Genomic DNA, 17,506 nt, shown 5'->3' with positions numbered 1-17,506 from the left:
AGAGAAATGAGAACAGCACTTTATCGGAGGAGCTCCTGCTGCTGTTTCTCATCAAATGAGTGTTTTTATCAGTAATTATTAATTCAGAAAGAGAGGAACTGGGGACCTAAACCCAACAGACTCTCAACAAAATCAATTAACTAAACAGACTATCAAAAATCAATATAAATACAATCAAATTTTAAGTGTTTTTTTTTTATATAGTCTCAATATGCCAAAAATCAGATTTTCTGAAATCTGATCAAAAATCAATATGGATACAATCTGGCAAAGCCAAATATTGGATTTGGACCGTTAGTCTGAACACAGCTTTTGAATTCTGCAATATCCAGCCTGAATATATACAGTCACTTTTAAAATCTCAATTCAAAATTTACTTAAGAGAGCTTTAGGGAGACAGTGTAGTGCAGTGTAGGGGTGAGAGTGATTTATACCTAAGGATGTTGGGATGGCAGAGGCGGTTCATTAGCTGCACCTCTCTCAGCATGTTCGCTTTATTGCTCGCCAGAGTGTTCATCTTCAGAGCCATCACCTGCCCTGTGATCCTGTGCTGAACCTGCAACACACACACACACACACAGAGACAAAGCACTGAATTATTAATATGAAAACTTATTATTTAGCTCCACTGATGATATGTTGGATTTTTTGCATTTTGTAGTTCTATAATAACACACAGTAATCTTTCTATTTTTCTACAAACTTTTTTATTATCCTCCTTTCACCCATTTCTTAAATTCTAAGGACCCCGCAGGATGGAACAGCTGTAGGTCGAGAAAGTGGTAATAGAAAGTGGAGGACAGTGAGTGATGATTAAACACAGTGTTTAAAAACTCCAGCAGCACTGCTGCATCTGATCCACTATCTGTACCAGCTCAAAATGTACTTTTCTAGGTTTTTGTGAAAAACAATAGGTCTCTCTTAGTTGTATATGATGCTGCATATAAAACTCCTCCTCAGCCTCCATTGTCTGCAGTAGCTAGTAAAAGAAAATATTCAGAAAAAAATGAATCAATCAGAAAGAGTTCCTGTTTCTACATCAACCCGTAATTAGTATTCATGGCGTCACCCATCTTGGTTTGCGACCACTTACAGGAAGAGTTGAAGGCAGGCAGCCAGGCAGCAGGGGTGGATTTTTACTTTCTGGACCTGGACTACCCACCTCCATGTGTGTAAACTATAGGTTTAAATAGGATCTCCAGTGGATTTTGCTTTTTGAAGAGACTCTGAGACTAGGTCAGTGGCTGAACTGCACTTAGCAGGGAATTACAATCTCATATGATACTTTACAACATGTGTAAAGACTGTTACTAGTGTATAACTGTAAAAATCTTTATTTTAAAACGTTTCTAAGTGTTGTTTGTCTCACTGCCTCGCTGTCCTGTTCGCCAATCAGAGGCGATATGTTTGAATGTATGAATATTCATGAGCATGAGCCGAAATTCCATCGTTTCTCCCCCTCTCCCACTCCTCAACCGGACTAAAGCAGCATTATACATGATCACCGGAGCACTTTTTTTTTTCCACAAAAACCAGCTCACATGGTATTCATTCATACTAGAGACCACAACTAGACATTTTAAAATGACTGAAAAAACAAAACAATGGAATGAGACCTTTATATTAAAACTTTCAACAACATTTCCACTAATAAATGATCAAATGTTCTTGGTAAATGTAGGCCGCCACTACTAATTCCCCAATGTTTGCACGCTTGTCCCACATGTGCACACTTGACAAAACGAGCTCCTGCACGGCTGGCACTGCAGCGCAGTGAAAGCTGATGGGTCATGGCACTCCGTGTGCATGACCTCCACTCAGCTACATATCTATAATCAGATCTGTGCGTGTGTGCGTGTGTGTGTGTGTGTCCTGCTGCCAAGTTACATGCTGGCAAGAGTGCCGGTCAAAACATGCATTAGCTGGCGTTAGCAAGGGGATTGAAGACTGAGGGAGGGAGCGAGAGAGAAAGAGATGGACTGGATGAGAAGAGAGGAGGAAGAGAGGGAGAGAGAGTCAGTAAAACAGAAGAAAGGAAGATGAAGATGTTGAGGGAGTCTGCAGAAGTTGTTTGAAGAAGAAAAGCCCTGAAGACAGAGACGCTCTGCAGGTTCTGTGGGTTTCTGGGTTTGGATGTCAGTGGGGTAGTGGAGTATGTGTGAGAGAAACGGGTGAATTATTTTATTAAAAGAAAAAAAGAGAGAGAAAGGATAGCAAAGACATTAAGAGAGAGAGAAAGAGAGAGAAAGAGAGAGAGTGTGTGTACGCACAGTCAGTACAGTGTGTGTGGGGGGGTATTAGTGGCGCTCAGCACTAATAGGCTTTCTGGATTTCCCATCATCCCACCTGACCTGCCGGAATCCGGGGCACCGTCACAATGACATCATACACACACACACACTAACACACACTCTCTAACAACACACACACAGACCACAGGAACTCCCACACAGGCCTGTCAGCCTCTCAGCACGTACTAAATGAGCAGAGGCACAGTGAGCAGCGATGTGTCCGTCAGTCGGGCAGATGCAGCCTGTCTCTTTAACTTAAAGAATCTGTATTTTAAAGGCTTTAGTTTCGCTGCTCTTGCTGTGATCACTGTTTACTAAGAATTCTGCCACCCATGCATATTACAACTTAATAAGATTGAAATAATTTTTCAGGACATATTTCGGTACCACTTTAAAATAAGACTACCTTTATAAAGGGTTTATAAATGGTTTACAATTAGTTTATTAATGGTTACTAATTAGGTTGTAAATGCCTTAAAAATCATTAATAATCAGTTATAAACCATCAGTAGAAAGGGCAAAAATGACCTGTTGTTTGCCAAATAGTGAATCCGCAGCCGTCTATATTGTCGCTCTTTCTACGTATGTGTTATAACTGATTATTAATGATTTTTAAGGCATTTACAACCTAATTAGTAACCATTAATAAACTAATTGTAAACCATTTATAAACCCGATATTTCATGTTATTTTTGCGATAACGATACTCTTGGAGATATGAAACTTTTTTTTTTGTATAATTACTATTTTTTGCTAATTACTGGATGTTGCAGTGTAACGTTATACTGCACTACGAAAACCAAGCAACACTATAACAACCACAGAACCCATCAAGCTAAATGTACAACATTACCCCATCAGATAAACAGCACTTCATATTTGATGTGAAATGAAGATGTGAAATTCCAGCTCCACTCCGGCTTTGGATTTTTATTAAGATACCACTGCCATCTCTGTCCACTGAGAGATAATGACTCATCACTGTGGGTCTGACAGGATATTGAGCTGATAAAGAAGCTCTTACTGAGAAAATGAAAGAGAAAGTAATGTTCACAAACCACTTAACTCCAGTCTGGGTCCATTCTCCAGTCTCTGAGGAGCTAGACAGAGTTAAGTCTCAACATTTAACAGAGAATTTTTAGATTGCCTCATTTTCATCTGCAAGCACTGCACAACATAATCCCATTTTAAAACCTAATTCAGTAAACATAGTGTTTAAACTAAAGAGCTAAAACAACTTCCACTCATCAATCTTAGTATGTTCAGCTTTAGACCTTAATATCAGTGACTGTGTTTGGGATATCTGAGTGCGTTTTCACACCTGTAGTTGGTTTTAATGGTCCGGATCAGTAGATGAGTTTATTTATTTAAAGCGTTTCTCCCTCTGTTTGGTTTGGTTTCACACAGGCATAAACCTAAGCGCACCGAAATATGCACCAACAAACCACGCAAGCACATTGTGTCCCCTGATTGGTCAGAGCTGTCTAATTATTTGTATCTAATAACTAGGGGTGTCACGATTCTCTAAATCCTCAATTCGATTCAATTCTCGATTTTCTTTTTTTTTTTACAGCAGAGAGGCCTATGCCAGTTTTAGATTAGTCTATGGTCAGTAATTGGTTTGATTCATCAAATTTACAATATCTTATTTCAAAAGGTGGGAAGTGATCTGTTATACACCACATTAGGCACTAATGGTCAAATTTAAATAATTGAATTAAGATATATATGTAATGCAATCTAGTGGCTTTTTTGGAAGCAGCAGTGTGCACTATTAAAACAGCAATTGTGCAACATAAAATACATAATAAAAAATACAGGAACAGTCATGTACAAAATAATAGAACAATTAGAGCCTTAACATTACTGAACTCTGTCCTACTATAACAGTTAAACATGAAAAATAAGACTCAGCCCCCTGAGAATGACAAGTTTTTTCTTTAACAAAGATATATTATTAACTTTATCTGAGAGAAAGATGCTCCTTAAGGTACTGCAACTATTAAAATATTTGAGGCTAAACAAAACAACTGTTATTTTTATATTTTCAAGTTTTTCTTTAAGAAGATGAGAATGTCCACATTCTCTGGAGAAAAGGCTGCTCTTTGAGCAGTCACAGAGACCGCGGCGTCGGCTACAGTGTGCTGCGCCATTTGCGTAGCGCGCATGCGCTTGCGTAGATTAGAGAGAGGGATCGTCGATCATCTTTTTGACTTCGATGCTCGAGACCACGACATAATTTCGATCGATTTCGATAAAATATTAAAATTGTGACACCCCTACTAATAACTGTTTAACTGGAAATTAAATAAATGAAGTGTGCTCTGTCTTTTGCACAGACCTGTACAATCTAAAATAAGCCCACGAATCACACCTGTTAGTAACATCGGTCTGTAGTGATCTAAACCCAAGCAGACAGTGAGACGTAAAGCTATTTACACCTGCCACTACCATGAGTCTCCAGAGGCCACTTGTGTTAAGATGTACTGACTGTAGAAAGGGAATCATACACATTTACTATATCAGTCTCTTGCTGTGTATGTGTGGTCAGGATGTTCAAATGTTAAGATCATACGGATTGTCTAATGCAAACAAGAAAGGCGCTGAGGAAAGAAACTCTGTTTCTACAAGTCTGTTGAGATGATGTAATTGCTGTGGAGGTCCATCACTGGTATTAAGGAGGCTTGATATGGTTAAATGCAACCTTTATGCCACTTTTCTCACATACAGTTTAGATTGCTCTGGTCCAAATCAGTTAATGAGTTTAAAGATATAGAGCGTTGTCCTGGTTTGTTTTCACAGCAAAGAAAAATTAAAGTGCACCACAATCCAAGCACAGGAAAGTAAATACAGAAAAAAGGTCCTGTCTTCTGGACATTTGTATATTTCTGTTCATTTTAACATGATAGTTGGGTCTGATCACATTCTCATCAGGCAGGCTTGGGACCAATTCAAGACCACCTCCTCTTAAAAGGTCTTGGCAAGATTGCACTTGGTTAGGGTTGTAACAGTATGATATGTTCATGGTTCCACAACCATATCAGAAAGATCATGGCTTTCACTGTATTGTACAGTTAACCCAAAGAGAATTTGATTAAGCGTGAAAAAGAACTATAAAATGTTATAGAAATAAAGCATGTTGATTTGCACGTTGTCACCATAGGTAAAGAAAGTGTTCAGAGCCTTTAAATAAGTAAAAGTACTAACAGCCATAGTATGTGAAGGTCATGCATTAAAAACGTTCACTAAAATTATGGAACAATTACCATGAAAAAGTACCTAAGACCCTATTGGAAGCATTAAACAAAAAAGCTCTCAACAAAGAAAAGTATTAACATTCTTAGCGCAAAAAAAGATGGATTTTAAATGTTAGCCCAAGAAACTTACTTAATATTATCTTAAAATTATAAATAATTGTACTGCAAGCCTCCATTTCAATTATATGCATCATAAAATAAGCAGTTTAATCAGGGTTACAGCGATAATCATGAAACCTTACAGACGAAATGCACACAAGGCTTCTGAAGGTGAACATTTGTAAGGACTGTTCCTTTTAGATAACATCTACCTGCACAGGGACTGCAGATCTGGCACATTTAAATTATGAACCAGTTATGCTGATTAATGTGTGTTGTCTGCGTAAATTAAATAAATAATATCAAAGAGTCTGACTAAAAGACCACAACAACCAAAAGTAAGATAAGGCAGGCTACAGTCACCAGATAAACTTGTCAGGAAATAAAACAAGCAGGCGGTTTTCTCTGAACTTCAGCTTGATCACCCCAGATTATTATTGAAGGTCACTCAAGATATTTGTTAAAATCAGGTTTAAACAGAGCCCAGTAACACAACATACAGCCTGGTCAGAGTTACTACTTTTAGTCCAGCTTAAACCCTAGCCGGATGAAATTAGTATCTTGGGGGGACGTCCACGAAAAATATTTCATGCTTCTACTCAGTGATAAAACTCCTGCATCTGGACTGCAATTGAAAAAACAGGAGGAGCAGTTTTTTTGCTTTCTCAGTCACATGACATCGCGTTCAGTAGCTCCTCCATTTCCACCCGCTGTTGTGTTTATGTGGATCTTCATGGAAACGCACGCCAAAAGTGTAATTACAGTATGCAACAGTGGACAAATAGCTATTTTATTAAACCTGAGATGACAAACTCAGAGATGTTGATCTGAACTGAAATAAAGCACCACAGAGTTCAGTGAAAAACAGTAGATAATTCAACCTGTAATTTTCTCAGAGGATGTCTGAGAAAAACACGTACATGGTCATTCCGGACAGGAATAAAATCACAGAGAACCCCCCATAAAAGAGAAAATTACCACAGGACCCCCTGAGAAACTAATCCCGTCCGGATAGGGCTATAGACAGATACTTTATTGACTCTGAAGTATCGCAAGTCACACAACATTTGATGTTAGTCTGAAGTTAATGAGTATAACGCAATATGATTTGTAATTATGGTTGCGCATCGTGAAGCAAAAACAGTTCCAACACATAATTGTTAAAACTAGTCTGACAATAAATTAAATAACCACTTTATTCCTACTGTCATCTGTTCCCTCTCCTACAAACACTCTTAAAACAATCAATTCTCATTCTGCACTTTTCATATTGACCCAATTCCCACAGACTGATCTGCGTAGGCAAATCATGTTCAGGCCTGGCAGAGCTCCTATTCAAACTGTATAAATATATCATACCGTCCCATTAATCACACACACACACACAGAGAAAGAGAGAGAGAGAGAGAGAGAGAGAGAGAGGGAGAGAGAGAGAGAGAGACGGCACAGGGCGAATACCAAACACAAAATGTCACATGCTAAAAAGCTCCAATTAGAGGTCATCCTCCAGAGCCCTGAAATACGATTTAGCCTCCCTGCTACTAAAGACGTCAATGTAAAACGTGAGAATTACAACCTGATTAATATTCTGATCAATATCACTTCAGTCCAGAGCACAAACAGCAGCTAAAAATCAGATTAATCTATAAATTCTCCTCAGCTTACATGGTTTTACTAATCCAGCTGTGATCAATGAACTTGAACAGTTGCTGTTCAGATTTATTCTGTTTGGAGTGATCTATCAGAGTCTTAAAATAAAGATGCTACACAGGGTTCTTTGAGTGAGAGAACAGAAGAACCACTTTTAGTTCAAATAAAGAACCCTGTTTATAAGAGACATGTGCAGGGCAGTTTGAAGGCATTTTGGGGCTCCATAAGCTCAGTGAACTCCAGTGTGGTACTGTGATAGGATGCAGCACCAGCGCAACAAGTCCAGTCGTGAAATTTCACTACTCACTTCTAAATATTCCACAGCCAACTGTCAGTGATATTATAACACAGTGGAAGAGACTGGGAACGAGAGCGACTCTGTGCTCTGTCAGTGTAAAATAAGAGCGGGGTCAGCGGATGCTGAGGAGCATAGTGCACAAAGTTCACCAACTTTCTGCAGAGTCACTACATCACTACACACCTCCAAACTTCATGTAGCTTTAGAGTTCATCACTACACACCACCAAACTTCATGTAGCTTTAGAGTTCATCACTACACACCTCCAAACTTCATGTAGCTTTAGAGTTCATCACTACACACCTCCAAACTTCATGTAGCTTCAGAGTTCATCACTACACACCTCCAAACTTCATGTAGCTTTAGAGTTCATCACTACACACCTCCAAACTTCATGTAGCTTCAGATTAGTTAATCACTACACACCTCCAAACTTCATGTAGCTTCAGATTAGTTCATCACTACACACCTCCAAACTTCATGTAGCTTCAGATTAGTTCATCACTACACACCTCCAAACTTCAAGTAGCTTCAGATTAGTTCATCACTACACACCTCCAAACTTCATGTAGCTTTAGAGTTCATCACTACACACCTCCAAACTTCATGTAGCTTCAGATTAGTTCATCACTACACACCTCCAAACTTCTTGTAGCTCTTACAATTGTTCAAATATGAGCCCAATAAAAGTACCTAATTTATTTTTTTAACAGTTACAGTTAACCACAGATTACTGCATGTATGCATCATCTCACAGTTTAGTTGTGTGGGACAGAACCCACATTTCTTTAACTCTGACAGCTTTACACGTGTTCTCCTTGTGACAGGTCATGACCTCTGAGTTGAGTGACTCAACAAGCCTCATATCATGAGCAAACAAGCCAGGCGTCATTCAGTGTTTGCCCACCACTACACACAACAGCTTCAAACTAAGAAACGGAAGTGCACAATCAATATAATGTGTACCTTCAGGGTTTCTGTAACACACTGTACTGTACTCTACTGGAGCCTGATAAAGTCCAGAAGGAGTGCCTGTACTTCTGGTTAATCATTACCTGCAGGAATGAACTGAAGACGTATGATTTAAAGTGAGATTTGTGGAAAGTGTAGCCTAAGGGAGGAAGTGGCCAGAATGATCAATACGATCAATAATCCTGTATTAACTCAAGAGAGTAAATCACTAACTAAGGCCCTGTTTACACCTGGTCTCTTCATGTGTATATATGTAGGCATCAGGATTATATCTAGAGAAGACTAAACCACATAAAATCTGATCACTTCAGTAGGTGGTCTAAAGCCCGTTCCGGACAGGATTAGTTTCTCAGGAGGTTCTGGGGTAATTTTATCTTTAACAAGGTATCCTCTGTGATTTTATTCCCATCCGGAACGTCCACGTACATGCTTTTCCCAGACGTCCTTTGAGAAAATACAGAGTGAATTACCTACTGTTTTTCTCTGAACTCCGTGGTCCTCCATAAATTTTAATCCCACCTCGGATCTATGATTATTTTTTCACCTCACGTTTAATAAAATAGCTATTTGTCCACTGTCATGCACCATAATTACACTTGGAGCACACATTTCCACTGAGATCCACATAAAACACAACAGTGAGTGGAAATGGAGGAGCTACTGAACGCCATGTCATGTGACCGAGAAAGCCAAAAAAAAAAAATAATAAAAATAAAATAACTCACTGATCCTCCTGTTTTTTTCAATTGCAGTCCAGATGCAAGAGTAATCCTGTCCGGATAGGGCTTAAGGCTGTGTTTAAAATGTGTGAGAATCAGATTTGTTAAAAGTACTGTCCACACTGTTATTTGCAAGTGGTCAGATTGGCTTCGTCTGTCTGTTCATCACAAACGTATCTGCATTGGTTGCTGTGGTAACAAGGTCAGCATCAGTACCTAACCTCTGGTACTTTTTTTGATTCCCCACATTTCTGCCATTCTGTATCTAACAAGGTGCTTGTTTGTCACAGTGTAAATGAGGCAAAATCAGATTTGAGGGCAGGAACTGAAAAGAATTTGTATAAATCCAACAGTATTTTAACATTTCAAACAACTTTTCAATACGGTTTGGATCTGACTAGCAAAGTATCAATAATATGTTAAGTGTTCTAAACTTCCTAAATACAACTACGAGTTTAAAAATAACACACTCAATCTGACATTTTAGTTCTGATTTGGCCCACTTTAATATTTGGTATTGAAATCCAATGCATACAATTATTTTCCATTTTGAAGAAAGAAGTTGAGATATTATTAAAGGTCACCTTCCGTCGTTTTTTCTTTCATTTTAAAATGTCTAGTTGTGGTCTCTAGTATGAATGAATGACATGTGAGCCGTTTTTGTAAAAAAAAGTGCTCAGGTGTCTCTGTATAGCTCTTTTTTAATGGACTGTTTTAGGGGTGTGTCCAAAATGACCGGATTCCAGCTTTGCTCATGAATATTCATACATGCAAACAGCATGCAAATATCTCTCCTCTGATTGGCTAGGAGCACTGCGACGCCCCTCCACCGCTCTGCCGCTCACTGCCTCCCACCTCCTAACTGATGAGCGGTGATGTTGCGTCGCTTCAGCTCCGCCTCTGGGAGTTTCTCGAGCCAAGGTGGGCTGGTCTGTGAGTTTCTGCCTACGTAGGCAGAAAGATAATTCAAAATTCACCGGTTTTTCGGAGGGGGGGAGGGGGGATTTCTTTGCTTAGCTCCTGCAGACAATGGGGGCTGCAAAACAGTTTAATGTGCAGGTGTACACATTCAACTCGGAGAGACCTACTGTATTCCACAAAAAACAAGAAAAATCGGATTTTCGCGGAAGGTGACCTTTAATACTACTATTCTACATATTAATGTTTCACTAAGTAAATAAAGACACATATAATTCCAATTGTCATTGGTGTCTAATAGGCTTAAATCAAACAAATATCATTACAATAACTTTGGTAACATATTTTTACATTGATTTCTAGTAAAACTTTTTTTTCCTTTCTCCTGTAATGCCGGCATTTTGGAGACATAAGGCTACAGCGTGACAGCAATGATATATAATGTACTTGCACATTGGCGAGGAATTGAGTAAAACGAGTTGAATGCAACACACGCACATACACCCCCACACCTATACACACCCACCACCCACATACAGCAACTCGGGTGACGGGTCTGTCTGCTTAGGCCTGGGCTGTAATCTGATTACGGTGATGAGTGGGACTGACCTCTCCTATCATTAAGCACAAACACTGGTGTAGGACTAAATACAGTACAAGCACATGCAGAACACACACACACACACACAGGGTGCATAAACAACCAGCATGGCACTCTTGGTACAGTACAAAATGCTGTGGCTTATAATAAAAAACAGCTCTCCTGATTCTGATATAGATATGCTTAGATCATAGACTGGATCATACTGAATAAATCTATTAGATTAGAAATTAGAAAGGAGTATATCCTGCTGCTCTTGTTGGAGTAACTGTCTCTACTATAAAGCAAAGTCTACTTTCCTAGATTTTAAGAAAATAGTGTAAGATTTTTATTGCTTTCAGCAACAAAACACAGCTCCAGAGAGCAAAGCCTAGTGCTAGAGGGCTTTATACCCCTCTAGCCTACTCCGGGCATTAGGTACGGTACCAATAGATTGTTGTTTATCATTTTCTATTGGAAGTACTTCTCTACACAGACTACACTTAGCTGTTTTTGGATTTACAAATCTGTGCCACCCATAGGTACAACCTAAAGTAACCGAATACATTAACTGGAAGTGTCCAAAAATATGTGAGCATAAAGTTGATCAATTATCAGAAGGAGTCTAAACGGACTATTTTGCTGCCACTATGATTGGGAGATTGCTGGTTTGAATCCCGGTCAACTAGCATGCCATCAGCTGCCGGAGCCCTGAGAGAGCACAATTAGCCTTGTTTTCCTTGGGTGGGTAGATGGCACTCTCTCCTCTCATCACTCCTAAGGTGTCTATAAGCTGATGTTTCGGAACCGAGTCGCATTGTTCAGTAAATCAATTGCACCTTTTTTTAAATTCAGTCTCAACTCCAATAAGGAATTCTCACTTGTATTACAAAAAAGGGCTCTACAGCATTACAACCCTAAAAAACTAGGGTGAGACAATTGTCAATAGTGCGATAAATCATATTATCTTAGTTTGTAAAGCATTATTAATATTACTTTTTTATATTTCCAGTTCAAGTAAAATGCTGCATCAACTCCAGTCATTCTAGCAGGATTTGAGTAGGATTTCAGTATGCTTGCAGGGAATACAATTTGACTTACTAAATTTACTGGTCATTACTTCACAAGGTGGCACTAATAAACTGAATACAATAAACCTGTGGGTAAGAATATTGGTATCTATATCTTGGTATATATTGGTATATCAAATTATGTGAAAGTGATACCAATAAATTCATAGTTCTTGGTTTTTGCTTATTTAGGAGTTTTAGGACAAAGATGCTGTATATAAACCTGTCAGTTTGGGTTGCATAGTGGAAAACACCATGATCCCCAAGGCAGATTAGGGTCCCATTCCCTGGCCAGTTAAGAAAAGCATATTACACCTATAACAGTACCATAAAGTCACTTTGGATAAGACCACCAATCATGTGGCACAAATATGAGAACGATTTCTGAACTGGTGTAAACAGCCCTTACCTTAAAAACCTCAGAGAAGAAGCCCGAGCCGATCTTCTCACAGAAGAAGTCGTCGATGCGTGCTAGGCTGGACACAGCACTCCGCAGGGCCCGGTATGAGGAAGGTCTGACCCGGTTGGGCCCATGGAGGCCGTGTGGTGGGGGCTCCCATGCTTCCTGGCCGGGCTCCTCTTGTTGGTCCATGGTGAGCAGATGAGGAGCAGCACTGGTCAAAATAAAACCCTGGTAGGAGCGCGCCCCATGGTGCCTTCAGCGGTCTGCGGTCTACGACCTTGGGATGTGGGGGATTGGGTCAGGAGGGATGCAAGGCAGGCACCTACGCATCCCACAGATGCCAAACACAGCGACCAGCAGAGCACAGCTCAAGCCTACAACTTCTGTCCAGAAAACGTAGCCTCACATGCTGCTACGGTTCCCTCTCTTAGAGCGGCTCTGCAACGATGTCTGCTGCAAAGAGACGATAAACAAGAAAACATGCAATTAAACATTAAAACAGATTACCATAATTAAGAGGTTGAATGTGATGATCATGCACTAAGGGGCATGCCTTAATTAGGATGCATTAATAACACACTATTAACAGGGTGACTGAATAGTCTAGTTTAATTTTTTTATTAACTGAACTAAAACAACACTTATTTAACATCTTGAAAATCATATTGTGCATATTGGATTCTCTGCTGAGACACTGAAATTCGCAGTGGTAAAAAAAATACATACTTAAAGTTTTGTAATATATTTTTATACATTTAGACTAATTAATTAACTTAAATGGTAAAATTCAATCAATCCCATTTCAAAAGAGGCAAAATTGGTAATTCTAGTATCTCAATAATGTTACATTAATAATGCAAAAAATCAATATAAAGAGCTCAATTGGCTCATAGCTAAATTTGCATCTCATCCCTCAATTGTGAAAAGATTTAAATATAAACGCACCTTGTTAAATGTGTGCATCCTTTAAGCAGCATATGAATATGCAGTGCATAAACCTATAAATATTCTATATAAATAATGCAATCATTGCATGAGAAAAATACACTGGGGTACAGGTATTAGAGAACCATGTTCAATTAATTAAGCCCATTTTTCATTTAACCAGTTACCATTTGCACCAAGCAAGCAAAGTGGGAAACACATGCAATGAGAACATCTCTATAAGCATGCATTAATAATGCATCCTTAATTAAGCACTAATTTCACCCATCCCTATAACACAAGCTGGTGAAAAAATGTGTGCATCCTTACAGCAGCCCTAACAAGCATGCACACGGGCACAGGTAGTACTATGAGACCCAGTTTGCATAAAGCCAGTGCCCTGCAAGGGGGCTGGACCATGCATGCAAAAGCAGCAGCGTCAGCAAATTTAACATACCACCTAAACACTTAATAAGGATGCATTAACAATGCACAATAATGCAGCACAACATCTAGCCATTTCTGATTTTTTTATTTTATTTTCCAATCCACCTTAAATGCTGCATCAACTCCATTCATTCTAGCAGGATTTAAGGTGGACTGGAAAATTCGACCCCAGCTCAGTATCTCTCCAGCAAGGTGAGAGATGGATAGAGAGGCTTGCAGGGAATAGAAGATTATAGACTGGCGAGGCAGCACCGCACAGAGCTGATTAAACTACAGTAACGCTACCTAACAGGTCTGACGTTTAGATCGATTAAAAACGTCTTTTTAACGCTATTCGCGATTAATAAACAGCTACAAATTTTCCTCCAGACGAGCTGAAACAGCGCTACTGCCTTCAGCCATTACCCCGCGCCGGTGCAGCGGCTTTCACCGGGCTGCTCGATCCGCTCACCGGGTCTCCGTTACCGGACGCTCCCCGTCGGCTGAAAGGCTGTGATCAGCGGCGGCCGCAGGTAATCTCTCCGCCCGGGTCGCGGTCTGCTCTGTCCGCTCGGTCTCCACGGTCACGGCCGTCCTCCTGGTGTCGTTCTGTGTCGGTTAAACGCTCCGGCCGCTCGGAGGCTTTGCGCTCCCATTGGTGAAGAAGCGAGGCGGGGACTGGGCGGCGCGCATGCGCACTAGGCGCCGTGACACATTTACACTTTTTACGTGGGCTGCGTCCAAAACCCCCATAAACCCCCACAAAACCCCCCAACAACCCCCACATAAACCCCCACACAAGCACCTACTATAACCAAGGGGGCCGCTGTCTGATACAGTTTCTCTTCTTATAAATAGGTTTACAAAATAGATAGATCTATCGATAAATAGATAGACACATAATTGGGGTAAATGGAAGTTAAATATTTAGGCTAAAAATCAATATATTGAGATTTAAAAAATAACATACTGCTGCTAAAAAAATAATATATTAATCTTAATAAAAGATATTCCAGGCTAATTATTAAGCAAAAACTGTAGATGAGATAGTATCTTAAAATAACAACTTAACATCTAAAAATATTAAGATAGCATAAAAATAAAAATAATACATTAGTATCTCAAAATAATGACTTACCATTTCAAAATAACAACTTACTATCTAAAAAAATGAGATAAGATCTTAAAATAATGGCTTTGTATTTCAGATACATAATCTTATGACTGAGGTCAGAAAATAATGTATTAAAACTGCAAAATAATACATTGAGGCCAAATAATAATATATTACATACATATTATTTTATTGCCTCAATATATTAGATTTTGGCTTGTGACTACCAAATTCTATATTAAGGTCTTAAGATCTTAACATAATACATCAAGGCAATGGTGTGAAAAATATTATGTTTCCATACTGTTCAAACATTTGCATGTGGCTTTATTTGTTGCTTTGTTCATTTATTATATCTTATAAAGGAACATTGTCAGGTCACCCTGATCACATAATCCAAAAAATCTCATCAGTAAAGTGACATCATTCCTAAATGTCATGTTATGGTGAAAGGAATGAGTTCGGGCTCTATTGGGGCTCTGGGTGACATCACTACAACCAAAGCACAAACCAACACATTACCCAGGTGAGGTGAGATACTCCTCATGCATTTCAAGTATTGCATCATATTTTAATTATTATAGAATAAACACAAAATATCTATACATTAGGTATCTACTGGCCACTAGAAATATGTTAAGAACAAAACATATGTATATATATATAGTATTTATATTAAGTGACATAGTATTTATATTTAAGTGACAGGTTGGATGCTAGAGGCTACACCTTATTAAAATTGTGCACCATGTCACTGTAAGGACTTAATATATTGTTTTGTAAACTCAGAATATCTCAGATTATATCATGGACTAAATATATTATTTATTGTACAATATTTGTAACTCATATTAACTCATAGCCTTATTATATTGTCTTGTAGTTCTATTATTATATGATATTGTGTACTTAGTATATTATCTCATGGCCATTACATAAACTTAATTTACTGTCTCTTTATATTATCTTGTCACTTTAGTATATTATCTTGCATACTACTAACTTAATTTGTGGGGAGGTCTTATTAAAAAAAGGCATTAAAGGCATCTTGTCACATTAGGGACAAAGGGAACATTTTCACTCACAGTACCTTTAACAATTTAAATATGAAACAATGATTGGGGAGCAACTCATCTCACCTGTGTAATGGTAGGTGTTGGTAGGTGCTTCAGTTGTAGTGATGTCACCCAGAGCTCAGGGTGACATCATTTCATGTTTCTTACACCATAACATGAAATTTAGGGATGATGTCACCTCATGAGTGAAATTAGAGGATTATATAAACAGGGTGGGCTTTAGAAAGCATATGAGTAAGTCAGCTACAGTTGTATGCAAAAGTTTGGACACCCCTTTTTAAGTCACATGTTTTAAGTGAAACTGAAAAAATCCTCTAAGATCATACAGCTCTCAAAAAAATAAGAGACCACTTAAAAAATATGAGTTTCTTTGATTTTACCAAATTAAAAACATCTGATCACAAGCCATCAAACCAAACTGAACTGCTTGAATTTTTGCACCAGGAGTAAAGGCATTAAGTTATCCAAAAGCAGTGTGTAAGACTGGTGGAGGAGAACATGCCAAAATTCATGAAAAATGTGATTAAAAGCAGGGTTACTCCACCAAATATTGATTTCTGAACTCTTACAATTTTATGAATATCTATGGAGGGCCCACCTCACAACTTGCAGGGCTTAAATGTTAGTCTTGTTGCCAGATACCAGATAACACCTTCAAAGGTATAGTGGAGTTTGGAGTCAGTGTATCAGAGCTGTTTTGTTGGCGTAAAGGAAACCTACTCAAAATTAAACAGGTGGTTTTAATGTAATGGCTCATTGTGCATGTTTATAATGTACAGTGTTTTATGTTTCTGCTGCTTTAATGACTCTAGCTCTCTGAGGATCAATAAAGCTATAAAATTGATCCATCACTACAGCACTGACACAAACACTAGCCTGACTGTTTACTGCACTTATTCAGTCATATTAACCCTTTGAAGCATGGCTGTCAAAGATGAGGCACTGCGAAGAATGAAAAATATATAATTTCAAAATATCATGTCTTGATTTAAGCAGTCTCTTTAATTAGGATATGAGGCAATGACACTAATGAAGTTGGAAGTAATTTATTGTTTTAGCTTGGACTGCTCTGTATTGCCTCATTGTGTCTATTAAAAATTCTAATTCCTAAATTTCCTTTGGGATAAATAAAGTCTCTATCTATCTATCTATCTATCTATCTATCTATCTATCTATCTATCTATCTATCTATCTATCTATCTATCTATCTATCTATCTATCTATCTATCTATCTATCTATCTATCTATCTATCTATCTATCTATCTAAAAAAAACTAAAAATATTGCCTAATATTGTGTAGCTCCTTCTTATGCTGGCAAACCTTAGTGATATACTGAGGCATGAACTCCACAAGACCTCTGAAGGTCTGACCGGTCCTGTAACCTTCATTGAAGCACTTTTGCTAGGTACCGAACCCTTGCAGGAACACCCCACAAGAACCTTAACAGGAGCAACTGTAACTAGATACTGTTATTCACTTCCACTGTCTGTGTTTTTAATGTTATGGCTCAGTGGCTACATTGGAGCATGGTTGTAAAAACAGTGTTCTTTCTACATTCTCACCTAAATGGCTTATCACAGGTTAGCCCCGCCCACTCATACAGCAGTTATCAGGAGTGATTCAGTGTGTTCAGAGTGCTTTTTGAAAAAGGCACAATACAGGACAGCCAATCAGAATAGAGAATACTTACATTATATCTGTCTTAAA

At 38.6% G+C, this 17,506-nt stretch overlaps 1 protein-coding gene across 3 annotated transcripts in view; it reads right to left on the bottom strand.

Moving 5' to 3' along the window:
• LOC103040350 (dual specificity testis-specific protein kinase 2-like) overlaps nt 1-14,294 on the bottom strand; it is a 28,501-nt gene extending 14,207 nt beyond the window's left edge. The window contains exons 1-3 of one of the 3 annotated variants that reach the window (XM_022684494.2): nt 14,034-14,294; nt 12,264-12,710; nt 435-556 (exon numbers count right to left, since the gene is read on the bottom strand). In XM_022684494.2, the coding sequence (XP_022540215.2) occupies nt 435-556; nt 12,264-12,446 (305 nt within the window). In that variant the 5' untranslated portion in view covers nt 12,447-12,710; nt 14,034-14,294. The remainder of the gene's footprint in view (nt 1-434; nt 557-12,263; nt 12,711-14,033) is intronic. The other 2 variants (XM_049481147.1, XM_049481148.1) reach the window with 2 other exon arrangements.
• Nucleotides 14,295-17,506: the final 3,212 nt, after the last annotated feature.

Source organism: Astyanax mexicanus, chromosome 7 (assembly GCF_023375975.1).
Source record: "Astyanax mexicanus isolate ESR-SI-001 chromosome 7, AstMex3_surface, whole genome shotgun sequence".
NCBI classification, from domain to species: Eukaryota; Metazoa; Chordata; class Actinopteri; order Characiformes; family Acestrorhamphidae; genus Astyanax; species Astyanax mexicanus.
This window is presented reverse-complemented; position numbering and strand designations above follow the sequence as displayed.